General features: G+C 42.1%; 1 protein-coding gene across 3 annotated transcripts in view; it reads right to left on the reverse strand.

The window, feature by feature from the left end:
* CTNNAL1 (catenin alpha like 1) overlaps window positions 1-25,529 on the reverse strand; it is a 51,007-nt gene extending 25,478 nt beyond the window's left edge. For all 3 annotated transcript variants that reach the window (XM_015855156.3, XM_085539834.1, XM_085539833.1), the window contains exons 1-3: window positions 25,316-25,529; window positions 8,926-9,115; window positions 3,146-3,333 (exon numbers count right to left, since the gene is read on the reverse strand). In XM_015855156.3, coding sequence (XP_015710642.1) covers window positions 3,146-3,333; window positions 8,926-9,115; window positions 25,316-25,441 — 504 coding nt within the window. In that variant the 5' untranslated portion in view covers window positions 25,442-25,529. The remainder of the gene's footprint in view (window positions 1-3,145; window positions 3,334-8,925; window positions 9,116-25,315) is intronic.
* Between the last annotated feature and the right edge of the window lie 2,445 nt (window positions 25,530-27,974).

The following is a 27,974-nucleotide window of genomic DNA, read 5'->3' on the forward strand; positions in this document are numbered from 1 at the left end:
TATCACACAGCTTATAAATTATTGAAGCTGTCTTGCTGAGGGCACTATGGTAAGGTTTACAACAGACATTAACACTAGAGTGTTTCAGGTTAGATGCACAGTATATAATCCCACAGCGATCTTTCAAATCCAGCTGGCTTCAGAAGGAAAGAAAGTAGTTCTTTGTTGTGTCTCTGTTTGGAGATAAGATAGCCCATGGAAATTTAATGAACTTTACTTAAAAGGGAGAAACTTCAACTCAGTTTTTCATTTCTATGCCAAAAGAATTTTCCACTCGAGTAAAAAGCAGCCTACATACTTGACTGTGACAAATTCCCCTTGCCCTGTAACCCACAATCTACTGCAAGTGTTCCATGCAATACTAGACTGCAATATCAGTCTGAGAATGCTACATTATGCAGCCAGTGCCACAAACACTGCAGAAACAAGAACTTTCATTATTCCGAGGTTGAATCTCTGTCTGAATAAGAATGCAAAGGACTTACAAGGAAGCCACACAACAATAAGGATATGAAAATGGCCGTGTAAGAGTAAAAAAGAAAAGTAAATGAGGGAAAAGGAAGAAACAAACAAGTTAGGGTCCAGCTTTCTTATCCAAAAACAGGTAAAAATATGTAGGTCAATCCAATAGTAATGCCTCCTATTTATTTCCATGAAAATGACAACAGATACAAAAAGCACAACAACACTATTTGATAGAGCAAATTCTCAGCTATAAAACACTATTTTTTAACATAGTCACCAACACTGGATGTGCACTCGCACCAGCAATGAACAGGAACCTGCATGCTGTGCACATAAAACAGTGCACCAGCAAAGGTGACCCACTGCTGCTGAAATGCACCACTCCCTGCCTCACTGTGATCACATCCACTGTTTGGTCCCCATGAATGCTCAGCAATGTCTTTATCAACAACGTGGACAATGAGATTGAGCATGTTTGTGGACAACACAGAAGCTATGTGGTATAGTCAATACACTGGAGGACCTTGACAAAGCTTGAGAAACGGGCCTGTCTGAATATCAAGCTGAGCAAGGCCAAGTGCAAGGTACTGCAGCTGGGTCAGGGCAATCCCAAACACAAACACAGGCTGTGCAGAGAATGGATTGAGAGCAGCTCTAGGGAGGACTAGGGAATCTTTGTTGATGACCAGCAAATCATGAGCTGGCAGCGTGCACTTGCAGCCCAGACAACACAGTGTATCCTGGGCAGCTTCTAAAGAAACGAGGCCAGCAGGTTGAAGGAGCTGATTGTTCCTCTCTGCTCCACTCCTGTGGGTCCTAACATGGAGTGCTGTTTGCAGCTCTGAGACTCACAGCATAAGAACATGGAGCTGTTGGATGAGTCCAGAGGTGGACCATCAAGATGATCAGAAGGTTGGAGCACCTCCCACGAAGAAAGGTAGATGGAGTCGGGCTTGTTTAGCCTGGAGAAGAGAAGGCTCCACCAAGATCTCATCAGGGCCTTCCAGTGCTTAAAAAGGAGCCCACAGGAAAGCTGGAGGGAGACTTTTTCCAAGAGCATGTAGTGACAGGTAATGACTTAAAGCTAAGGTAGATTTAGATTAAATATAAGGAAGAAACTCTTCACTATGAGGAAGGTGAAGCACTGGAACAGGAAAGTTGTGGATGCCCCATCCCTGGAAGTGTGCAAAGCCAGGTTGAATGGAACTTTGGGCATCCTGGTCTAGTGGGAGATATCCCTGCCCATGACAAGTGTGTGGAACTAAATAGTCTTTAAGGTCCCTTCCAACACGAGCCATTCTGTCATACTATGAAAACGCGCATTTTCAAAATTCAGGGTTAAAGTATGTAAAAGAAAGGTCATGTTTCTATTAATAATTAAATTAGAATTTAGTATTTTGCAGCTACTGCTGCTCTGTGAATGTCACTTTTCAAACTGCAGTCCTAGGCTGACATCACTTCAGGGCACATCCATATTTTTATCTAATCTGCATAGGATAGCAACACCCCCGCTTTCTGTCACTTCCCTACTCATTGTTCTGGTGCTTCCGATTTGATTGGTGACAGTAAGTGGAGCAAGATGTAAACTTACTGATGAGGTGCCTAATTCTGACAAAGAATGAAATAAATTGTGAAAGGCTGGAAAGATGTGGGCACAGATTTAAGAAATACACGCCATCTAAAAACACAGAGATGGTGTATATGGTGCAGAGGATGCACGGGCAGGAACAGAATCATCAGGATCATCAAGCAGAGATTGCAATTTTGCAGTAGATCACCACTCTAGAAAATCTCAATCAGCAGTCTGTAAATCACCTTTCTGTCCCTCAGCATTTTTTCACTCAAGTACTCTTGATTCAAATGAGGAAGATGATTACGACAATGAAAATGAAACTGTTCATAAACCTGAAGATGCACAAGTCATGGAATCACAGAATCACCAAGGCTGATAAAGACCTACAAGATCATCCAGTCCAACCATCCACCCATCACCAACAGTTCTCACTAAGCCACATCCCTCAACAAAGCATCCAAACGTTCCTTGAACACCTCCAGGGTCAGTGACTCCACCACCTCCTTGGGCAGCCCATTCCACTGCCTGACCACTCTTTCAGAGAAGTTCTATTTCCTAACATCCAGCCTAAATCTCCCCTGCCACAGCTTGAAGCCATTCCCTGTAAGTAAGTTTTAAGCTATGTTTCAAGACATAAGCTAAACTGCACAAAAAACTTTTAATCTGTAAGGTTCGGTGAACTAGCATGTGCTTTTATCAGCTCTCCTCACAGCTTTTTGTTGTAGATCAATTTTGAATGGTATCCTCATCTTGTTTCTGACAATAGAAACATTCTGTCTTTACCAAGGAGAAGCCTTTATTGGCTTTCTAACTGACAGATAAATAAGCAGTAACACAACTTTCTCTCTAGCATATTAAGTCAATAGTGTAATACAGGTCACGTAAAATGTAAAAAGTCATAGAAAACGTTATTCCTCTTTATTCACAGCCATCCTTCTTTGGATATTTGGTATGTAGGCATATGTAAAATACACATTTTTTACCTCTTTATTTTGCACTTTCCCCTAGAGATGCAATGAAAATAGCACTTCATCTATTAACATTCTTTTGTATTAACTGCACATTATCAATTTAACAAAACAAACAAGAAAAAGAAGCTACAAATACCTTGTTTCTAGAAGTTATTATTTGCTTAATAACTACCCTGTCTGCTAAGACCAGCACTTTTGTGACCGAAGAAAGTAACAGTCTTGCAGCTTTTACCACGCCTGTTTTGTCAGTAAAGATTGTTATGTGGCTATCAGATTCCGGATGATCCAAGCTTGCTACATCTGTAAGCTGTGCAATTGTTTCACCTATAAGGAAAAAAAAAATAAAAATAAGTACTTATCATTTAATCAATATCATTATCATTAATTCTTAATACTTCTAAGGTATTCCAGAGCAATCCACAATTCCTTTTCACTTCATTTTGCTTCCTTTTGTTGACTGTTGGTGGCACCCTCTCCAAATTTAAATCAGTATGATTCAGTACTGCCCCATCCATCCATCCATCCATATGTAACACTAGTTTTCTTAGAGCGCTGTACAGATATTTAGGTGAAAGGGGTGGAGTTATGGAGCGTCAAGGGAGAAAACACTTGTAGAAAATACTTCGCCAGTTTCCATAGCAAAAGTCAAATCAATGTAAACACATGCAGAGCCTTTCCTTACCCCACTGCTGCAGAAGGACCACCAGGAAAGAGAACTCAAGCAAGACTAAAATAAGGTATATTTTTTATTAGCATCCAAGACGAGATGATCAAACCACAGCTAACTTGCAAATCATTCTTGAAGGCAAAACACTTAGGACACTTGACTGAGTCTTCTGGAATTCATCTCCAAAACCACAACTCAGATAATTCTTCTAAGCATATCAGATATTCACTTCAAAAATCTGACAGTCAGGAATCTTACGTGAAGAACCTGAAAGTGCATTATGAACCTAAAAATAATACATAAAAACTTAGAACTCCACAGAACTAGGAAAAAAAAAATGACAATCCTTCAAAACACTGCTCCATGATTTGTGGTATTTATGGATAAACTTCTCTCTTCTGATAGTTGTAATCCCTTGAGCTCTCAAATTGTCTGAATAAGTATTGCACTATAGCAAGGAGCTTCCAGATCAGGTTGTAAAAGCTGAAAATAGTCAGAGGTTCTCTCTATTAGAAGCATGCAAATGTAATGAACGAGAGTACACACTGAGACAGTTGACAACACCATTTCCATGGCAGAACTGACCATTAAGCCCAGTGGTAGTAATGAGTTGCATAAAATTTTCCTGGCAGTTGGATACCAGTGGCATCCTTCAGGGACTGACATAAGGGATCAAAAAGTTTCCCTGGACAGTTGTGTTCAGCATGTGTGTGAACAATACTAAATCATGTGAGTGTCTGATATGCTGGAGGACAGGGTTGAGAGATAGGAGGACTGTCTGGATAAGCAATCTGACAGGAAATTTGTGAAATTCCACAAAGGCATATAACTTTGTCCTGCATTTGGACCAGCGTAACACCACACAACAATACAGACTGTGGTCAGCTGCTTAGAAAGAACCTTACAAGGAAGGACTTGGGGGATCCTGGTAGATGATGGGTTGGAGACAGCAAAGAAGGCTAACTGCTTGCCAGGCTGTCAGCAACTGAGTAATCAGCAGGCTGTGGAATTGACTCAGCCCTTCTGCTTGGTGCCTGTGGGACAGTATATGGGTATCATGCCCTTTTTAGCCTTCCTAGCCAAGAAAAACAGTGACATAGTAGAGCATGTAATAGGGGAGGCTGAATGAAGTGAATTTGTTCACTCTCAAAGAGAAGGCCAGTGGCAGAGCTCATGGATGTATACTACTATCCAATGGACAGGAATCGAAAAGACAGGGACAGACTGTTCCCAGAGGTGCATGGTGATAGGACAAGAAACAATGGATGAGATATAACTAAACACTTTTCCAAATATAAGGGTGGCCAAACACTTAACAGTATACAAGAGAAATTGCAGCATCTCCATTCCTGAAAACAAATACAACATGTTATTTCCTGATTCTGTGCATCCATCTCAAAACATTGCTTTTCAACATGCTTAATTTATTCCTTCTCTGTACTGAAAGGCAAGACAAAAATAGGAGAGAGCTATCATTTCCACTTTACTCCACGTCTTCCTTTAGGGTTATGTAGTCAACTGGCAGTGAATACTGAAAATGTTATGACACTAACTCATTCTTGACATGTGTTTTTTCTTCTAAATTAACCAGACTCTCCTTAGCTTTGGGGTAAGATACCACAGATGGACATCTAAAAATATTATTCTTTGAGTTATATTCCACTACTATACTGTTACTGTAAACACTGATAGTGCCAGAATAATGTTAGGCCAAATCTGCCATACAACCCTCTGCAGCATTTTATGGTTCTTTTTAAGTAAATCAAATTATGAAATTTATTACAAGGAAATAGTCATAACAAGCCTGAAACACCTGAGATCACCTTCGTAAGACTCTTCATAAGAGTCAGATGCATCACACCATCCTTCAAAGCCTCTGCAGGATATGAAATTGTGATCTAAAGACTCTCTACCTTTCTTAGCAATAGAAACAGTTCTAAATCCTCTAAGGTTGAGATCTACCCTTCTATGCCATCCTGGTCTCAGATGGGACAAAACTGACTTTCTCTTCATAGTGTCTGATATGATACTATGATTTTTATTTTATGAGAAAAACAAGATTGACAACACAGAGGTGTTTTAGTTGTTGCTGAACAGTGCTAAGGACATTTCAGCTTCTCACAGTCCTGCCAGTGGTGGGGGTTGAGGGGGCACAAGGAGGTGGGAGGGGACAGGAAAAGGGATATTTCAGACCATAGGACACTGTGCAAAAATCACCTTGAAACACAGCAGAGAGTTGGCTGGGGGAGGAGCCACTGCTTGGGGACTGGCTGGGCTTCGGGTAGGTGGGTGGTGAGCAATTGCTTGTGTAAACAACTGTGGGGTGCTTAGCTACCTGTCAGGTTAAACCACAACATACATCTAACAACACTTCCCTTTCATTTCTGAGGCATCATCTGATTTATTGGCCAAAAGGAAGCATAAACAACTCCACAACATCCTGTCCTGACCAGCAAGGGCTTTCTGCTGCCCAGGCCATCAGAATATGGCACCATAACACTTCAAAAACAGACATGAGAAACACATGCTTTAGCTGCACACAAATTTTCATTACAAAAACTTTGTTTTCATTACAGTAAAGTGTTCACAAGTACAGAGGTAAGCTAGAACTTCACATGCGAAATCCCAGACTTAACTCTATTGTCACTCCTTAACACTTCATCAATGTATATGTAATTTTACAGTACAGAACAGTTTCTTTAGGGATAGGAAGACTGTGGCAAGTCAATTTCTAATTCTACTACTGCTTCCTTATGACTAGAAACAAAGGAAAACTTTGTGACCAGTACAAACTCAGAAAGCAAACAGTTACTATCTGTATTAGGATATCTTAAAGAAGGTTTCTTCTCCTACTTTTCCCTTTATTTTACCCTTGCAGAGATTAAATAAAAAAAAGCTCACACTCTTTTAACAGAACTTAACTCATGCAAACTACAGCTTCTCATAAAACCCTTCTCATCCCACGAGAAGAGTTGGTGCACACAGCAGTGTTCCATGGCTGGCTGAAGTTGCTGTGGGAACTCTACATAAAGCTTTATGCTTGTTTGTTACATGTTTTGTAATGTATAAATCCAGTATGGAACATCGACAACTCCAGTATTGATGGCTGATACAGAAACAGAACAAAGAGCTGACAGACTGGGCTTTTCAAACCAACCCATATTCACTGATGAATAACATTCCATGATGATTCTTTTATACAAGTCATTATTGGATATAACTGTCCAGAAGATTTTACTGGCTTGCTTCAGAATAGAAAAGTTCTTCAAAATGGCACTAAGGTAACTCCATCTTGAGGCTGAATTTAGAGGACAACCTATCCGCAAAAAAGTGTCCGCATAAAAGACTCTCTTGCCTTGTCAAACACTTAACAGTCCACAGATTTATACTAGCAAAAAACAGCCAAATAGGAAAAAAATATCCAAATCTAACAATGGCAGCAAACATGTATGATATTTCATGAATATATCATGAATATCATGAATATTTCATGTAAGTCTTCAGCTAGATCTAAAACACAGAGACCAGAGAGTAACCAGCCCATGCCAGGGGCAATTTGAAAGTTGACAGAAAAGTAAATAACCTATACCCTCACTCCTCCGTACTGAGTAGGAGAAAAAACAACAGAAGTATAACCACTGGGTGAGAAAAAACAGCAGAGTCAGAGTATTTTTAGATTCTGAGCTCCTTCTGGATAAACTGATAGGAAGGGGGTGAAAAAAATAACTTGGCCACAAAATAGCTGGCAAGTCAAGAAACAGAGATTCACATTGCACAGGTCTTTTAACAGCTAAGATTATCAATGGAAACTTTCAGCTTGTCAGCATTTTACTCAGATCTTTGAAGAGAAAAGACATGCTTTACATAACAAGTGGAATGTTTTCCAATTAGGACATTTCTGTTTGCAGCCAAGTTTACTGGAGCGGCCATGAAACTTCAGCCTGAAGTTTATCTAGAATAGTCCTTCAAATCACAAAAACAGTCCAGTGTGTTTCTTTGCTACTCATCACTGAGAAATTTTCAGAGGATTTGTTATATTACTATGCACAATCTGTAAGCTTTTATTTTAAGTACAAAATCAATATTAACTGCACGTGCCAAATACATTAACCATACGCATCCCCAAAGTTTAAGGCCAGCACGAGGACTAAGCAAGAAGCAAAACACCAAAAGGCAAGATCCTCAGGCTTCTGGGCTGATTGAAAAGATAAAGAACAGAGTAATAAGCAAATAAAAATAAACCTCACAAACACCCACAAGTCCACTTTTTATCTTAACAGACCAATTACAGTGAGCTGGTTTTGGAGCACAGCTCCTTCCAGCCATTGGTGTTGAAGGAAAGCTCATTTATTTGTCAGCACAAGCGGAAGCTCAAGATAGACTTTATGTTTCCTGTGGCTTCAGGGAGACAATCTGTCATGCTGATAAGCACTTCTGCCTGCTCCAAGCAGAACTTCCCATTATCTAAAAGTATACAAAAGAAAAAAAAAACAACAAAACAAACCACACCCAATCACCACAATATTTAGGAAGTCTAGTAAAACATTGTGCAATGGGCATATCTGGGAATGTGGTCTCTAGCATGACACTGAATTGTCTTATAGTATCAGAAAACATAACCCACTGTTTCCATACAAGGTGGTTTTCTGGGGGAGGAGCATGACAATAGTCAACTTGATCCCTCATCCATACTTTTACTAATCATACTATTAAATTCATATAGCCAGAAAGTTTGCAACAAAAATCGTATCCAGCAAAAAGACAAATACAGTCTGATATTTTCATTTTACTGAGGGGAGTCATCAGATGAATGATGTGAGTCATCTTACTGAGTGCTGATGAAATATGGGTTGACACTGACCTTCATTCAGATTTAGAATGCAGTGACCTCAAATTACTTTAAATACCCCACTGTTTTAGCTTGAGAGCAATAAACTCTGAACGTGTTCTCTCAACATTCTGCTCTTTGTTTCTAGAAACATCATAAAAAAACCAAACCAATAAACCAGCAGTTGGGTAATTCCTTCTGGCAAAAGATCAAAGCCACCACACAATTCCATCGTCTGCTGATAAAACAACAATTTAAGCAAGTGACCAAGGTAACAAATTAGGCCTTGAATGAAACAGCAGAAGAGGGTTAAACAATTAAATAACACACTGAAGTTCTTAGATTACTCCAGACAATACAAATATTGATCCAAATTCAGCACAAGCACAACAGGTTACAAACTTCATGAGTAACTACATACCTGCTCTCCTTGCTTCAATGCACGCAATACTCATTTCTTCTTTCAATTCATGATTTTCGTTGGCTATAGCTTCACCTACTGTAACAAATCTTCCAACTGCCAGGTTAACTGCTTGGCCCACTCGCTGAATTGCCTGCAGAGTCTTGTCGGAACGCTTTGGTTTATCCTTGTGGTTAATAAGAGTAGTTATCTGTGAACAAGAGTCAACTATTAGAACTCTACACAAGATGTCTTTTTAATATCATTGGCAAGTATTGAGCAGAACTCAGTGCCAGTTTTTTAGTATAGTAATAAAATATAGCATGGAACCATGAGGTATTATTTAACCTATTAGAGAAGGGGTAAAGTAAAGCAAAACTAAATTTGCTCATCTGCAATGATCTCAGCTTGTCCCAGATCTGAAAGAACTGAGGGAGTACTTTCCTCTTAAACCACCTTGGTTTTCCTATCAGTCAAGCCCATCGTAGAACAAAAGCATAAAAGCTGTGCCTGTAATCCTCATATCACACCCAAGGAAATGCAGGAAACAGAGTAAGAACTGTTCTGCTTCGTTATTTGGTCAATGCCCAAGGCCATCATCTAAGATATCACTGAGTCTTGTTTCTAGGTTCAGGTGTGAAGATCTTACTGGGGCAAGGTTTGAATGCCAGGAGCTGGATTACTCAAACTAGCAATATCAAATGCCTTGCAATGGAAAAAATATCAACATTTCATAAAACACTGCACCAACACCAGCAGCTCCTCCCACCTGGAAAAGAAGAAAAAACCTAGAAAATACTAAAAATGTTCCTAATTTATAGTGCTACTTTATTCAAGAACTGCTATGGGAATTCAAAACATTTTGTCCTAGAATAAAGAATCATTACAGAAATGAATCATCTACTCAGTACCTTCTTATATATGTTTTCCTTTGTCCTATTTGTACCCAAACCACAAGCTACAAAGGAACATCGCTTCCTACAATTCACACAACAAATCTATCCCTCTAAGAGTCCTCCAATTCACCACTCTCTCCTCAAAGCCTAAAAAAACGTAATGATTCTCCAGCAAAATGACAGGTCAAGTTCCTGACTGACCACAGACAATAAGAGTACAAGGAGCATTAGTCCAAATGCTGAGAAGAAAACCAATTTGATAGAGCGTCACAACTTTGTTTCCTCAACCGATACTTAAGCAAACAGCAACCTAACATTATGTCAACAAAGGACTCAAACACTCATTGAGTTAATGACTTTCCAAAAGTATGTAGAATAACAAATAGAATACAAGTTGGATGCACATCCTGTCTGCAAGTCTGCCTCCCACAGCATTTCATTACAGCAGAAGTTTAAACACGTTCTGTGTAACCCTGAAAAAATGCATACAAAACTAACACTGCAGAATGAAAGCAAACCCACGGTCTGTTACAAATCACCAAGGGCATTTTAATCCCATATGTTCCTGTAGCAGTATGCAAATGATGAAAATCACCGAGATGTCACTTTATGTTACTTTAATCATTTTAAAACATTTTTAGAAACATTTTCATTTGAGACATGGGTGAAGTTCACCCCTTCGCCACTCTCTTCGTAAGGGATCATCATGCATGATTTTAGACAGAGAGAGCCTGCTGTTCCCACTACGTAAGCTGAAGCAGGAGCTGTTTCGGCACTTATCACCACCAGCATCATCTAGTCTGTAACACCCACTGAAGTAGGTTGTCAGTGCAGGTAAAGCTTTACAGATCTTTCCTGGATTAGATAATACCCAGATGGATCTTTGGGACTAGCTGCGTTATGATCACTTGAGAAACCAGTGTAATGTTAGAATGGAAGGAAACTCATTGACCAGTAGACATCAGCCAAGAGGTCTGATACACACAAGCCCAAGCAAAGCTACAGGTTTGGAGCAGATTGGCTGAAGGATTATGTGGACAAAATGGACCTGAGGGTATTAGTTGATGTTCAGCTGAACAAGAGCCAGCAGTGTGCCCAGGTTGCTAAGAAAGCCAGTGGCATCCACTCTTGTACCAGAAGTAGTGCAACCAGCAGGAGCAGGGAAGTGATCACCCATATGTAATCAGCTCTGGTGAGGCCACACCTCAAGTACTGTGTTCAGTTTTGGGCCCCTCACTACAAACTGAGGTCCTGGAGTGTGCTCCAGAAGGGCAATGAAACTGTGAGGGGTCTGTAGCATAACTCTGATGAGGAGCAGCTGAGGGAACTGGGATCGTTCAGGCTGGAGAAGAGGAGGCTCACTCACTACAGTGACCTGAAAGGAGGGTGTGGAGAGGTGGGGATTGGCATCTTCTCTCAAATAACTAGCAATAGGACTACAGAGAATAGCCTCAAGTTGCACCAAGAGAGATTCAGGTTGGACATTAGGAAAAAATTCACCTCTGAAAGAGTGGTCAGATGCTGGAATTGGCTACCCAGGGAGGTGGTAGAGTCACTGACTACAGAGGTGCTCAAGAAACATTTTGATGTTGTACTGAGGGACGTGGTTTAATGGGAAATATTGGAGACAGGTGGACAGTTGGACTGGATGATCTTGGAAGTCTTTTCCAACCTTGGTGATTGTATGATTATATATCAAGATATAAACACTTGCATTAATGTGCTATCAACACTATATCATTAGATGTGGCCTATACCGATACACTGAATTTTGCATAGAAAACTAAGTATATATATAACACATATACACACATATGTAGCTACTCTATATACTTTATCTATATATATATAGGCAGCTACTCCATATACTTTATCAGCCAGTCTCTAACACTTGTGGTGTCTGGGCAGGAGTTAACAACTGGAGAGATTACCTGTAACTCTCTCTGAACAAGAGAAATACGTTACATTCTGTTTACTTAAGAATTTACCCGCCAGGTGCTAGAAAGGAAACAGACATTTGATGATACTTACATTCTGTTGAATAAGAACTCATACTTCTACACAGAATGCTTGTGCAAGATTGAGATGATCAGTTTAAAGATGGTGTGATCTCAAGAAATTGTCAGTTACAACCCTTAGTCTCTCATGGAAAACAGCCTTTTCCCCCATAACATTACTGGAACAAACATATATCCATAACAGACCAAGATGTACTTGATATTTAAGGAAACAAGTTCAGTTGTGGCAGTTTCCAAGCAGCTGTTTTCAAAGCTTTTGGAGGGCTTTCAGATACTGGTATTTAAGTTGTTATACGCTTCATGCACAGGAAGCATCATGACAACACGCTTCACTAAAAATATCATAATGTCTATTTATTATCAGCGTAATTAAGTCTTGCATGACAGAATGAAGTGATACTTAAAAGACTGGGTTCCAGGAAGCACTTATAGACTACTATATATAAAACCAACGGAAATGTAGCTATTTCCACAAACACTGAAGTTAAACCAGGAAATTAGGTTGGAAGGTTCCTTACACATGTCCTCACCCATGCTGTACGTAGGATGATTTAGACTTATATGAGTAATATTTGTTATTGCCTCACCTTATCAGCTTTCCTGCTACAGCAAATACTTGAGGTATTTTCTTCGTAAAGTGAGGATTAGCTATAGTCTTGTAGCAAACTCAGATTGACAGCTTGTCTTATATATCACATATTTTCACCTTTGCATCTTCCATTAATATCATATAGGCAGAAAACACCTTTTTGAAATAAATATAACAGTAATGGAAAACCTTTGCTAAGAAAATACAATAGTATTGCATGCCAGGCAAGAAGATATAAGCACAACAGGAGCGTGCTACAAAGTAAATTTAGTTGCAATTGACGGGACATGTAAAAACTTTGGCCACAACAATCTCCACACAGCTCAAACTTTTATTAACTCATATTAAGCTGGGGGCTAGGGGAGAGGGGAATGACTTCTAATATTACTTTTGGGTACTGTATCTCATTGGGTTTTATGTAACTCCTCAATTACAAACAGACGGGTCTTCTGGTTCATTCAGTCAGACAGCAGTAGACACTGCTCTAACATCTATACCTCCTACAGAATACAACCATACTTATGAGGGCATGGGACATCCACTCCTACAAGGCCTACAGCAGAACTGTCAGGAAAGCTTCTCATCACAGAAGACAAACCTCAGGGAACTCAAGAGATGAAGGACTACCTGCTTACCTGTCCTAGAAATCAAGTCTGTCAAAATCAGAGGTCTATCTTGGCATGAGGGAAAGTCTTACTATTTTCTAAGATATTGAGCACTCATCTACAAAATATCCACATACACACACACACCTGTTTTTTCTGCTTTGTTTTTTAAAGAATTACAAGACTTTATCTCCTCCTACACAAGTTCTAATTGTAGGAATTCAACTTTGAAAGTTTTCAAAAGCTAGAAAAGATTCACAAAAAAAATGAAATTTTGAATGCTACCAGAGAGCATCCAAAGGAAGGTAACGGGTCTTGAGGGCAAGAGGAGCAGCTGAGATCCCTGTGTTGGCTCAGGCCAGAGCAGAGGAGCTGAGGGGAAGCCTGATGGCGGCAGCAACAGGGTCCAAGGGAATGGCATGGAGCTGTGTTAGGGGAGGGGCAGCTGGGGGTGATGGAAAGGGTCTGCATTACAGGGTGGTGGACATGGAATGGGCTGCTGGAGTTCAAGCAGTGTCTGTTCAATGCTGGTGGAGATATGGTCTCAGTTCTGGGTGGTCTTGCATGGAGCCAGGAGCTGGACTCAATGATCCTTATAGGTCCCTTCCAAACTGTGACATTCTATGAAATGCAACTGCATTACTACTGATGCACTAATTAGATGTAGAAACCCATGTTCTATTTAGCACGAAAACAGTGTTTGAAACATCTGTCTCTGCTTTATGAAAAACTGAAAGAGAACATTCTCTTCTACATACTATTCATGTGTATGACATGGCAACCAATCCTCTCTTGCACAAGTCCCACAGACCTCAACACATTGTACAGGGCCTCAAGTCACTACTTCTGTAAAAGAACAGCTTGCAAGAAACAATACAATACTCCTATCATATATTTACACATTTTCTTCACACTGCCTATAAAGAGGATGCAAAAGACAGTACAAAAACTCTCCATGACCAAGAATACCTAATTCCTTTACGCTTAGAATTACAGAAACATTCAAGTTGGGAAGGAGCCCTAAAGGCCATCTGGTCCAGCTCCTCTGCAATGAACAGGAACACTCACAGCTACATCAGGTTGCTCAGAGCCCCACCCTGCCTGACTTTGAATGTCTCCAAGGATGAGGCATCTACAACCTCTCTGTAACCTGTTCCAGTGCCTCAACCAATCTTACTGTTAAAAAAAAAAAAACAAAAAAAACCCCACAAAACAAAACAGTTTTTTTATATTCAATCTAAGTCTCCCCTGTTCTAGATTGAAACCATTTCCCCTTGTCCTACCACAGCACTCTGATAAGGAATTTGTCTTTTTCTTTCTTATAGCCCCCCTTCAGATACTGACAAGTTGCTCACAGGCCTCCCCAGAGGGTCTTTTTTCCAGCTCTCTCAACCTGTCCTCACAGGAGAGTTGTGCCATCCCTCAGATAATTTCTGGGGCCCTCCTCTAGTCGTGCTTCAACAGGTCCACATCTGTCTTATACTGAGGACTCCCAATCTGCATGCAGTACTTGTATTGAGATTGTTGTAGCTGCATCTTTACATGAGGGCTTTCCAAAAGCATCTTATTGCTTTTGTACACAAGTTTCACAAAAGCCTTCAGGAAAGCTAATGAAATAAACCACTGTGACAACCTGTAAGCTAATTCACTTATCTGCAGGCAAATGCTTGCAGAAGCCTCTGGCAGTCTTTCACGTGTAGTGTCTGACAAGATGATGGCTGATAAGCCATGTCTGGACTGGAAGAAAGAACAATCCAGGGTGGGCAATGACAAGTAGAAGCTGACAAGCAGCACATGAAGAGCCCTACCAAATCAGATTGCCAGCCTATCTAAACTAGCATCAACACTAAACCTGTTGGGTACATAGGACAAAAAATAAACAAAAAGGAAAAAAAAAAAGGAAAAAAAAAAAAAGAGAAGAATAAAACTAGCAAATGAGATACTACTCCCCGTATTACACTTGTATCAAGAGTTTTGTTTAACTGCAAATTATACTTTGCATTTTAAAACAACAGATTTAAATTTGTACTTCTCATGCAAAACAGTTTCACATGAAGACAGTATTATTTTGCTGGGGGTCAGAAGAGCACTCTACACTCCCATCTCTTTCAGATCTAGGCTTCAAAACCTACATCAGACCTCTTTGTAAACTTTGCACAGAAAGGCAAGAGTACAGAACTCCAAATTTGAATACACACCTCGGATAATTAGCATCGTTACCATACACTTGTTACACATTCTTGGAATTGTTTAGAGAACAAAAGGATTGAATTCAAAGCAAGGCTGTGCCAAAGCAGGGAACCTCCTTTCTTTGTGCTGAATGCATTTTTAGAAAACCAGGGGTCCTTTAAACTTCAAGACTCAAACCCAACACCATCAAACTGATTATCCAAAAAGTAAAGATACAGATGAACTTATTCAGTTGTGATGTAGTAGTTCTACAACACAAGTTTATTTCCTCTAGACTGTTTTTAGGGCATTTGAGATTTCCCCACCTTGAACAAATGAAAACTCTGGGTTTTGGGGTTTAGTCTTTTTTTTTTGCCTGTGTGACTATTTCCAACTTTTAACTTCTTTTCTTTTTAAGATGTTGCTAAACTGAGCTCTGAAGAAACAGAAGCAAACAGCACAGCTGACATTAGTTTTTGCAACCTATGGACTCTTACGCGTTATGTGGAATTGATAAATATCTTAATAATGTTACTAAAAGAACAGTGTTGTAAAGGAGAAATTCACTTGCTTTGTAAAATTCACTTCTCACAAACTCCTTGAAAACCATTGATTCAAAGATACTTGGCAGAAAATTGACACTCCTGCCTGCTCCTTTGTCTCCCCTCACCCCACACAGAGCAGAGGAAGATAAGGAACCCTGAAGAATGTTCAGTGATGCTTGACCACTGATCTAGCAACACTATAGTTTTCACTCTTTTTGTTATATGCCTGACAAGTGACTTATCTTCTTGCTCAAAAGAGGGTTTCTACAAAAACAAGTGACAGTGGGGAAGATATGCATTTTTAAACCACTCAAGTTATTTAAAAATAAGATAATTGGTCTTAATGGTATAGAAGCCAACAAATGTGTATTTTCCTCTCCTCCTGTTGCTCTCCAGCTCAGTACCTTCTAACCCAAATGGGTAGATTTCAAAAACACAGCTATTACCTACTTTTCATTCTGCACCTTGAAATTCTGGGGGCATGAGCAAGTCTAACAAAACATCTCAGGTGGAAGCTCATCATTTAAAGCATACTTTCAGATGTGGTCAAAACAGATGCAGACGTTTTCAGCACTAGAGAGATGCAAGCCTCAGAAATAACTCAATTTACAAACATGATCAGATAAACCTAAAACCGAAGACTGAATGCCAAATAGTTATTGTGGCATTCTTGTCTAACTTGCCTCTGTTAGCTCACCTAAACCTCAGCTGCCTGTGCAAGCAATGCCTTGAGATATCTCTGATCTTCTCATTCAGAAAAAGTTACTGTTGGGGAACTAAAAATTCAGATATTGTAATATAGGATGTAACACAAATACCACACTGATACTGCCTGCAGTTGAGAAGTCTCCCAATTCAAGTTGGGACTGGCTCCTGCAGATGTGGAAAAAAATGCTTGTTAGCCCCATAAGCAGTTCACTGCTATGAATACCAGTCACACAATGCCTTGTACTGCATGTTGCAGGCAGGATACTTTTTCAACCCTTTTTTAGAGGAAGCTTCCTTTGCAGTTCTTTGGCATACAACTCCAGAGCAGAACAACATCTGGTATTGCTTCTTGAAAAGCACATGCTTGTCTAGAGATTAACAGAGAAGTACAATGTGCTCTGGAAAAAGCTTTGCATATAACTATTATCCACTTAGAGAAGCATAAACAACAACAGCAACACAAAACTTGCACATAATTTAGGAACCATTATCTGAAGAGCTCACGAGCAAATTACATTTAAATATTCTTCAAATTTACAGCTGAAGGAATTTCAAAACATAACAAACTCTGATAATGAAAGGGCACGTTCCTTACACTGGTTTAACTTCTACATTTTAAATACTTGTAACTTTGGACAGTATTTCCTTTCCAAATGGCTTTGATCCCCATGAATAAGAGAAAAAAAAAAAAAAAAAGGCATTTACAACACTGGGTTACTAGAACTGATTTTCAGCTTTGTTCTTATTTGAAATACATAACGTGTGGTTTCAAGTGGCTACATTCCTTCTACTTAACACAAAAAGTCCATACTGAAGTGTTGCTTGATGACAAAATCAACCATGTAATATGTTTCTACATACCTCTGGAATCACAGAATCAGAGAACTGTAGGGGTTGGAAGGGACCTCTAGAGATCATTGAGTCCAACCCCCCTGCCAAAGCAGGTTCCCTACACCACGTCACACAGGCAGGCGTCCAGGTGGGTCTTGAATATCTCCAGAGAAGGAGACTCCACCACCTCCCTGGGCAGCCTGTTCCAGTGCTCCGTCACCCTCACTGTAAAGAAGTTCTTGCGCACATTCATGCGGAATTTCCTATGCTGTACTTTCATCCCATTACCCTTAGTCCTATCCCCACGCACTACTGAAAAGAGACCAGCCTCACCATCATTCATGGAAGAATCATAGTATTTGCTCGTATGTTTTTTGCAACTTGTATTTAGGAGTTATCCTAACATCTGATTATTCATGCAATGTATAAGAACTAGAAATCATCCTATTCACCATTCAAAGTAAATTATCAATTAAGAGTTAGGACCAGATTCTACATTACGGCTCAGTTAGCCCATGAGCTTTAAACGAGGCAGTACAACTCAACAAGTAGAAATGATGAGGCTTTACTTTGTAAGGGTTACGCTTCACAATGCAGAAAGAGATGGTCTCATATTACCATCCAGCAATTTTATCAATCTATAATCAGAATTGTTTGCAATCACTCATTCCTAATTCATCCGTTGGGGATTTCAGTACCTAATCTGTCTAAAACCATCTGTTAACAGTGCTGAATAGCAAGAAAGCTACTCCCATTCTTTATGTGCAGGGCCATTGTGAAGCAGTTTTGATGCAGTACTCACTCTGCTGGAGAACTACAAAAATTTGCTTAATCTGTAGGAAAGACATTAATCAGATCTTACAAGTGTAAAAGATAAGCTTCCTTTGAAAAAGAGCAGTTGATTTTCAGCTGCGTCACTATGAAGTATCTTACTTCAACTGCTTGAAATGTTACAGTAATTCATTTATGTTATCAAAGCTGAGTATCACACTGGAGGTGAGAAGCTGGAATAAAAGCCAGTTTTAGCAGTTAAGGTTTCACAAGGTAAATGTTCCAATGCAATTTTCCTCGTAAAGCAGAAAATCATTAGTGATACTAATATCATTGAAAACTAACATCATTAAAAAAACATGCACCTATAAATATCCTAAGATATCCCTGCGCTCTCAAATACACCTTAAAAACTACAACTGTAAGCAACTATCTCCCTTTCACCCATTCTTAACAACCCAGCTTCAATGACTAAACAGCTGTCAATCAGGAACAAGCCTCAGTGATGAGAAATCTGCAACAGCATCAGCCCAGAGATGCAACTGAGGCTGTAGTGTGACAGAATTAATCACAGGATCTTCAGTCAGATGACGAATTCATGCAGTTAACTTTGGTGCATAAATCAAAGAGAGAGAAGCAGACTCTTTAAGGGGCATAGAGTACCCAGGCTAGACTGAGTAACAGCTGAATTGCTGCAAGCTTCATTTTCCTGAAAGAAAATATACATTTGTATAGAATAAAGGATATATAATACAAAACACAAAGCCATAAATTAATCCAAAATACCTATGGAACCAAAGGGAAGAGATGATGAGTTAGTCACTAATTGAAACTAATGAGGTACAGCTCTGTAAACAAGCAGCATAACACATGCTTCCAGAGTCAGCAGCAGAGTTAACATGTACGACGGCACCCGCTGCACACTTTCTCTGCAGTACTAAATCCTGTTTAGCTTAGCAGGAAGTTTCCTTCACTCAGTGCAAGTTACAACACAAGCCTCTACACTGTAATTGGTAACTTTATTACTCAACAACAGTGCCAGGTCTACAGTGACTTACCAAATTAATTCACACAGAAGAAAATCCTAAAGCTGCTCAAGGCTTGTGAGCTGGCAGAATTCTTAAAGTAGGGGAAGAGAAACATTTGTACCCAAGAAGCATTTTAAGAGAGAAGCGCTCATTTCTCCCCCCTCAAGTGCACTGAAGAAAGTAGTAAGTTTTTACTTTTTCAATCCTCCAAGAGGAGCCATAAGGGACAACTCCCAGAGTTTGGCACCATATTGGAGCAAGAACAGCCAACAACACAAGAATATGTTAAAATCTTCTGGAGAAGAGAAAGGCCTAGAATATATGCTCTAAAGGAGAGCAGAAGAAGAGACAACATATTCAATATGGACGAGGGGTAATGGCCTAAAGTGGCGCCAGGGCAAGTTTAGGTTGGATATTAGGAAGAACTTCTTCAGAGAAAGGGTAGTTAAGTACTGGAATAGGTTCCCCAGGGAGGTGGTTGAATCGCCATCCCTGGATGTGTTTAAGAGCCGTTTGGATGTGGTGCTCAGGGACATGATTTAGTGTAGGGTTGTTAGAGTTAGGGTACTGGTTAGGCTGCGGTTGGACTTGATGATCTTCAAGGTCTTTTCCAACCTGGGTAATTCTATGATATGCAAAAAGCTCAGAATTATGTCTGTAAATGAGCCTGTAGTCCAATACTACAACTCCAGACTTATGAACATTAGGTTATATACAAGACTAATGCATGATGCTGAGGAAAACCAGGAGTTTTTTTTTCCCCAGTTTTTGCAAACTAGTGATAGAAAGATAGAATCTAAGAGTGCTCTTAAGATACAACTGTTCTACAGTCATTATTAAAACCCATTAAGAAATCCATGAAATTGCAGAACTGAACGTGAGCTGCTGTCCCAAGCTCTGCTGCTACTGGGTACAACAGGAGTAATCTAGCTGTTACCAGGCACTTGAGGTCTTCTAGGCCGATAGGACACAAAACAGCTTTCCCAAACACAATATTAGTACAGAGGTTGCCTGACAATTGTACCTAATAAATCAATACAATAGATAAGGTAAACAGAAGTAGTGGACACCCAAATAAATATGACATACTGGAAAAGGCTCAATACATGATGTTTGCAAAGGGAAATCTTGCCTCACAATATAACCGGAGCTCCCTAGAGAGGTCATGAATTATATGGCTAAAGTCCATTCCAAGGGTTTCAACGAATGAGGAGAAAGGTGAAGTAGGAAGGCAGAAAGTGATCATTCATTGTAACAGAGAGAGATGACCAATGGCAGTTTCACAGAAACTTGCGCTGGAACATGGATTATTCTACTTGATCGCTAAGAGGGAGGAGTGATAAGTTTGTAATAAAATGAGGAGAGTTTGCTGGTGATCCCAAGTTATTCAAGGCAAGAAAGATCCAACTATGGAGCTGCAGGTGCATCTTGAAAAACCAACCAGGTAAAAATGTCGGATGAAAATCACTAAAGTGATACAGACGTGAAAGTACAGTCCTAGCTTCCCATATGCAATGATGACTGACCACTACATCTCAGCTGCAATGAAAAAATATGCAATTTGCATAAGATGAAAGAGACTACCAGTGACATCTAGTCTGGCTCCATACTCAAGCCAGGTCCAATTACTGCATGTTGCTCAAGATCTTGCCCAGTGAGTTCCTCAGGCCTCCAGGAATGCAGGTTGTAGGCTTCCTGAACACCTCTTCCAGTGTTTGACTTCTTAGGCAGGTTTCCCATGTTCCAATTTCTGTCATTTCTTTCTTGCCTATCACCATGCATCTCTAGGAAGGATATCTAGGAAGGACCCTCACCATACCTACCTGACACACATAGCTGCAGACACCACTGAGCTCTGCCATCAGCCTTCTCTGCTAAATGGAAAGCAAACGGGCTTCCTGTAACCTCTCCTATGTCATATGCTCTCCTAATGTCTATGTTTCTTTTCTACCAGAGAGCCCAAAAGGAGCATGAAACCTAGATGCTGATCCACAAGTGCCAAACAGAAGGGATGAATCACTTTGACAGCCTGCTGATTATACACTTGCTGATAATCTCATATGTACTTGGTCTTCTTTGTTGAGCCCAAGAAAAAACTGGGCAAGACCACAGAAGAGAAATCTAATGAAGATCCTAGAAGATGCAGGAGATAGACATGCACAGCTCAAAAAATCCTCAGTACTTGGAAGAACACCAGAAGAAATAATCATATTTCCTTGCCCTATACTCAAACTCCTCTCTGCATATGGCAGAAAGAACAACACAGAGAAATAGGATCACTGATTATACCTTGACCTGCAGCATAATCCGGTATGGCAACTCAAAAGTCACACTCCCAGTCTGAAAATCACATCAGTAAGCTTTTTTCACATAAATGGGAGAAGCTCAGTTGTTGGTTCTTCTTTGGGCTCTAACACATAATCCTGGAAACTTCTGGAAATACAGAAGAGCTGTTTTCCAGATGCTGGCAGAGCACTATGAACAAAACTACGTAATATTTACTGAAATGGGAATAATTTCAGCCAGCTCCAGAGAAACCAAGGAAACAACATCATAGTAAAGAACAGGCTTGTTGTTTTTTCCTTCTCAAGGTACACACCACCTCCCTGGCTGTTTATTCAGACATCTGAAACTGACAAAGAACAAATGCAGTAACATTTGGTATATTTAAGTTATATATATATATATATATTTAATTATTTAAGCTTTGACTACATTGGCCAAACAAAACCCCAAATTTCTGGCAGTATCACCTGTAACAAGAAAATTGGGAAATCACATTCAGCAACACGTGGACACAACCACCTTCCAAAGCGCCTATGGCAAAATGCACTACCTGAAGCTGAGGAGTTCGCAGCTATGAGGAGTGATTTGCTTCTTTTAGAACCCACACAGAGCTCAGAGTTCCACCTCTGAACTTATTCAAGTGCCTTACTCTGAAGGTTCACAATAAAAAGCTAGACAACATACTTCTCCGAATGCTACCCTGGAATAGACCCACCCAGACAGACAGCTGAGAAGATGCCTGCTTACTGCTAGACTAGCGAGCAGGTACACACATAGTGGCAGCTGAGGAAGTCACTGGTGGAGCCACATCCTGGAAAGCGCTTTTTTCCCTATCTTCGCCTTTCCCCGACTATTTCAAATGACTTGTTATTAAATGAGTCAGCACTGACCGCTTTAAACACCCTTCCTGACTTACGTTTGCCAAAAACTTTCCATAGAAAAATAAAAACCAACTTAATTAGTCTGGAAATTGCAGCAGCAGCGAAAGGGATGTCTAGATTTTAGAACACCGTGCCACTTCCATATGAAACACAGAACTAAAGGCACCCTGTGGGCTTTGACCTGTAAAGCCATATTTTCTGAACTGCCCGCCAAACGCTTTGCATGAAACCGCAGTTCTCTCCACAGCACAGATATGTGAATAGCTAAAAAGAAAGGTTAGCAAACATGCTTAATAGAGTGACTTAAGTATACAATCTTCTTTTGACAGCTGTGTATTAGAAGAGGTAAGTGTGAGGCTAAGAATAGATCTAAATAAAATGGAGTTCTAGTCCAGTTCTGCAAATGCTTAGAAAAGTTTATTTGTGAGCATATCCAGTAGAGACTCTAAGGGTGGTTTCTCCAGTTGGGAGAACAGGAATCTTATGCCACTGCTGGTGGTAAATATACTCCAACACGATGTAATCTAAGGGGAAAAGTACAATCAAAATAAATGCTGAGTAAGAGAAGGTAGTCAAACACATTTACAGTATCACATGAATTAAAACAAGAATCAATACAGGGAGTTTGATGAGGGTTTTTTTTCCTTAATAAAAGATGTAGCTTACCAAAACAGGTTGAAAGTGAGTTTGTCAGGGCTACCTAGGGTTTCCTCTTCTTTCAGAAGCAGTAGTGAAAAGCAGTAACAACATCCTCCCTTCTTTTTTTCCCCCGGTAGCTTGCAAAGATCACACAGCACTTTCCAGCCCTTAACAAAACTGTCACCTATGAAGTTCACTTCACAGCATGAATAAAAACTCCCTTTGCAAGAGTGTTTTGTACAAGCACAAAGCCAAAGTCCTGTGCTTGCTGCAGATACATAGCTTATGCAGAATAGAGGAAACAAATTATATGAGATGAAGCACTATTTCTGCATAAATCCTCAAAGACAGTGAGATGTTTACTAAAAAAATCTCCATGAAGCAAGCAGGGAAAAAATTGAAACCTGTACAGTAAGTAGGGCATTGTATCTGGCCAGTTTAGGGAACTACTGCTGAAACCATCATTAACTTCAGCCTCAATCTGAATGGAGCTCAGCACTCACGCTCCAAGGGAGCAAGCTCGTTCCAAGTTAGGAGGACTTCATCAGGAAATCAGTAAGCTCTGAGTTTTTAGAAGTGCTCAGACATCTTCCTAACATAGTACTAATGAGAGATCACAGAATCAGAGAATTGTAGGGGTTGGAAGGGACCTCTAGAGATCATCAAGTCCAACCCCCCTGCCGGCTCCCTACACCATGTCACACAGGTAGGCATCCAGGCGAGTCTTGAATATCTCCAGAGAAGGAGACTCCACCACCTCCCTGGGCAGCCTGTTCCAGTGGATGATGCTTAGCACTTATGGATGAGATGATCACGGGTTTTGTGGTCATTAACATAGGTACTGCCTACTACGAGGGTTGCTCTGAAACTAATGCCTCCTGGTTTATTCTGTTGGTTCACACATTAGTGGCAGATGTTGGTGGTATGGCAGTAGAGGCTGAACCTTCCCATCAATACTCCATTACATGTTGTTGCTGTGTGACAGATGGCAGCAGAGGGATAGTCTGACAGAATGGCATCTGGCATGGAAGCATGTATGAAGAAAAGGTGTCTTTGAATTCCTCCATGTGTAAAAAATGGCACCTGCTGACATTCATCAGTGCTTGCTGAACATTATGGAGACCAAACAGTGGATGTGAGCACAGTGAGGAGGTAGGTGGTGCAATTCAGCATTGACAACAGTGGGTCACCTCCGCTGGTGCAGATTTTTATGAGTGTGGCATGCAGGCTCTTGTTCATTGCTGGCAAAAACGCAAAACTAATGATGGTGACTGTGTTGTAAAACAGTGCTTAGTAGCTGAGAATTTGCTCTATCGAAGTGTTATCATGCTCTTTATATCTGTCGTAGTTTCCACAGAAATAAACAGGAGGCATTACTTTCAGAGCAACCTACCTACACACACAAAGGAACAAGACAGACTTTCCTAAGGAGTATTCCAGAATAAGAACGTGCGCCTCATCACAGAAACGCGTTAAAAGGAGGGATTTAACACAAGCAGTTAAGCCCAGCCTTGGCAACTGAAGAGGTTTTTGTTTGCCCTTAAGCTTCTTAAAAGGGGTCTCCATGTTTTACTTCTCTGTTGTTTCAGGAGTAGAAAGTTCACTGAAGTGTAATTAGGCTCCGCCACAGAACAAGCAGCTGAGTCCCTGAGGTGGGTTTCTCCGAGCTGATTGAGATAAGAAACTACCATAACTATAGACCCACGGTTACAACCCACTCCGACAGGCTGCCCATGCAAAACGAGGCTGACTACGGCGTCTTTCCAAGAGGACAACCACGCTACAAAGGCAACTTCGCATCACTCCGACTAATGGGGTTTTCGTACTGCTGCTACATGCCACAAAAAGGTTCTGCACAGATCGGTTTTAACTAACTTTTATAACCCACGTTCAAAGTACAAAAACGCTATCGAGCAAACATCGTACATGCTATTTTCAGCCACTGTTTCTTCAAGCAAGAACAGCTTTATTGGGCATTTCAAACACTAGTTTTGGAACTAAGCACCAGATGAACAAAACCAACCGAAGCGGTTTACAACCACTCAAAACCCGATCTTAAGCTCAGCCAGGACCGTGCGGGACACGTTCGGAGGTCACGGTTTACACCTTATTTAACTTCTTAACACTCGAGCGCTACCCTCGTTGCGATGAGAGCTCAGATGGATGCAGCCAGCTCCCAAAAGCCGCCCTCCCCAAACGCCCGGAGCAAAGTGCCAACCCCGGGCGGGACAGCCCGGACGGCGGCTGAACCCCGCGGCCGCCCCCGAACCCTCGGCGGGGCGGGGGAGCCGAGCCCCGGCGTTACGCAACGGCCCCGCGACCTTGCGGGGAGCCGAGCTGCGGGAGGGGAGCATCCCTCGCCCCGGCCCCCGCGGCGGGACGGAGCCGCTCAGCCCTTCGCTGTGGGGCCGGGTTGTGCCGGAGGGCGGGAAGGCGCATTTCTACCTGCGACACCAGCGGCACCAGTGTCTGCTCCACCGAGCGAGTGCGGATCTCCAGCCCCGCGTCCGCCCCCAGACCCGACGAGGACGACGAGGAGACGCCGCTGCTGCTGCACGGAGACGTGGCCATGGCGGGAACCTCCGGCTCCCCTCTATCCCCCCTCGCCCCCTCTCAGCCAAACTCCGCTCCCGCCCGTTCTCGGCGGCCCCCGAGCTCCGCCGCCCCGCCCCGCCCCGCCCCCTACCGCGCCCCTCCCCCGCCCGCCGGGACGCGCTCAGCCCCCCCCGCCCGGCGGCCCCTTCCCCGCCCCCAGGGACGGGATTTAAAGCGGCAGCGCCCGGACCCCCCTCCCCGCTCTCTCCCGAACCCCGCCGGGCCGGTGACGCCCCGTGATCCGCCCATCCGCGGCCAGCAGCCGAGCGTGGGTACCGAGCCCAGACCGGGATGCCGGGATCCCGATAATCCCGGTGAGGCTGTGGGAATCCTGAGGGGTTTGGGGTTTACTGCTCCGCGGCACCCGCGAGGACGGGAGATGACCTGAACAGCACGAAGCAGGCAAAAGTACTTTCAAAGGAATATAAGTTCTTCTTTTATTATTATTTTTTTTTCCCCTTCTGGTTTTGGAATGGGCTAAACTCTCTTCCAATGGGCTAAACTCTCTTCCCAACATTAGTTTATAGCACGTATTCAAACATCATCAATACATGAATGCCTGCTGGTCTAATTTGGGTTTATATTTGCTACAGACATTTCTCCTATAGGAGTGAGGCATGTAGAAGTTCATTAAATTTTTAATGCTATTAGATAGCATCCAAAAAAGCTACAAAGTGAAGCGTCCAGGGGACAAGAGATACACGGAGCAGTTGGGGTCCCTGTGTTGGCTCAGCACAGAGCAGAGGAGCTGATGGAGGCCTGATGGCGGCTGCAGCTCCTCACAGGGAGCGGAGGGCAGCGCTGAGCTCTGCTCTGTGTGACAGCGACAGGGCCCGAGGGAACGGCATGGAGCTGTGCCAGGGGAGGGGCAGCTGGGGGTCAGGGACAGGGGCTGCACCACAGGGCGGTGGGCATGGAATGGGCTGCACAGGGCTGTGGGCATGGCCCTGAGTGCCACAGTTCAAGGAGCATCTTGACACCGATCTCAGACATAGTCTGAATTTTGGATGGTCCTGTGTTAGGCGAGGTTCCCTCACCGGTCCCTTCCATCTGGGGATATACTGTGATCCTATGAACCCGGAGATTTCCCATCATCCAGTATCCAGTGAATAAAAACTTCTATCAGCAAACATATACATTAGTACATGCAAACATCTAGGGAATGCTGAGCAGCCCATGGTTCCATCTCCCACAGAAATGACTTGGTACCACCTCAGTATCTCTGTGATCTGTGTAGTGTGATCACAGCAATAGAGTTGCGGGAGAGCTAGGCAAGCTCTCATCTCAAACCACAGACCCTACACTCACTATTAATTTGGAAACAGCAAACTATAGACATCCTGCAGGCTAGCCTGTAAGATCTCCCAACAATGTACCAGGAGATGGAAGAACAAGGCCCTTTTTCTTTTGATCTGCGGCATTAGGCTTAGGAGGAGTGCCTCAGAGGGCCACCATAGGACCTTCACCTCCAGATGAAGACCTAACGGAGGTGGATCTGCCTCCAGGACAGGAATGCCACCATCGTGCCAGGCCTCCCATCAGTGTGGTCACAGCAGCGGCACTGGACATCCAGGCACGCAGCTCATTATCTACTCCACAACCTCCATGTCTATAGTTAGCTGGGAGGCCATCCATTAACATCCAGTAGGCTTGCCTGTGAGATGGCCTCCTTTCCCACCCCCCACCCCTGCTCCTTGTGAAGGAATTAAGAAAAGGTTCTTCAGTGAGAGAGTGGTCAGACCCTGGAACTGGCTCCTGAGGGCAGTGGGCAGGTGTAAGAAGCCATGCTTTTTACATTACTGTCTCAAAGTTTGCTGAAATGGAGACACGCAGGAGATGGACAAGTCCGGGAGCTACGAAAGGGAGATAAGATACTGATCAATGGCCCTTGAGTGGTCTTTTTGTGTTGGCCTATCTCAAGGAAGATGGCCATCCCTGAGGACTAATGGCCCTTAAGTGGTCTTTCCTGTTGGCCCATCTCAAGGAAGATTGACAGCTCTGAGGAAGTCACAAGACTCTGACCCGAGCCGTCCCGAAATGTCTCGAAGACTGGAAAGAAGGATAAAAAGGGCACGGACAAACCCCGAATTTTGGGAGAGGTTTTCTGACACCAGATGCCTCTCTACGCGAGCGCCTGCATGCTGAAGAAGATGGCTGCATGCTGAAGAACCTTTGTGGGCATCTAGGTATCTGACCTCAGATTCCTCCACCGTTGTCCTACTGCTGCCTATTATCTCTTCTGGGATTGCTGCTCGAGACTCTGCTCCGAGGGACCTCGCTGCCCGAGACTCCACTTCTAGAGACCACGATACTCTGACCATCTTTTCTGCGATTCACCGATCTGCTGCTTGCAGCCTGCTACTCCGTTGCTGCTCTCCCCTACGCTTACGTGCTACGGGACGCTGCTGCATCCAGGAGGTGACTATTCCCCGCTTTAACATAATTCTTGCTCTTTTCTACCTTTTTCTATCGCCTACTTTCCCTTCCCCATCACCCTAATTTTGGCATT

The sequence above is a fragment of the Coturnix japonica genome, chromosome 2 (assembly GCF_054131305.1).
Source record: "Coturnix japonica strain WE chromosome 2, WE-NBRP24, whole genome shotgun sequence".
Lineage (NCBI taxonomy): Eukaryota > Metazoa > Chordata > Aves > Galliformes > Phasianidae > Coturnix > Coturnix japonica.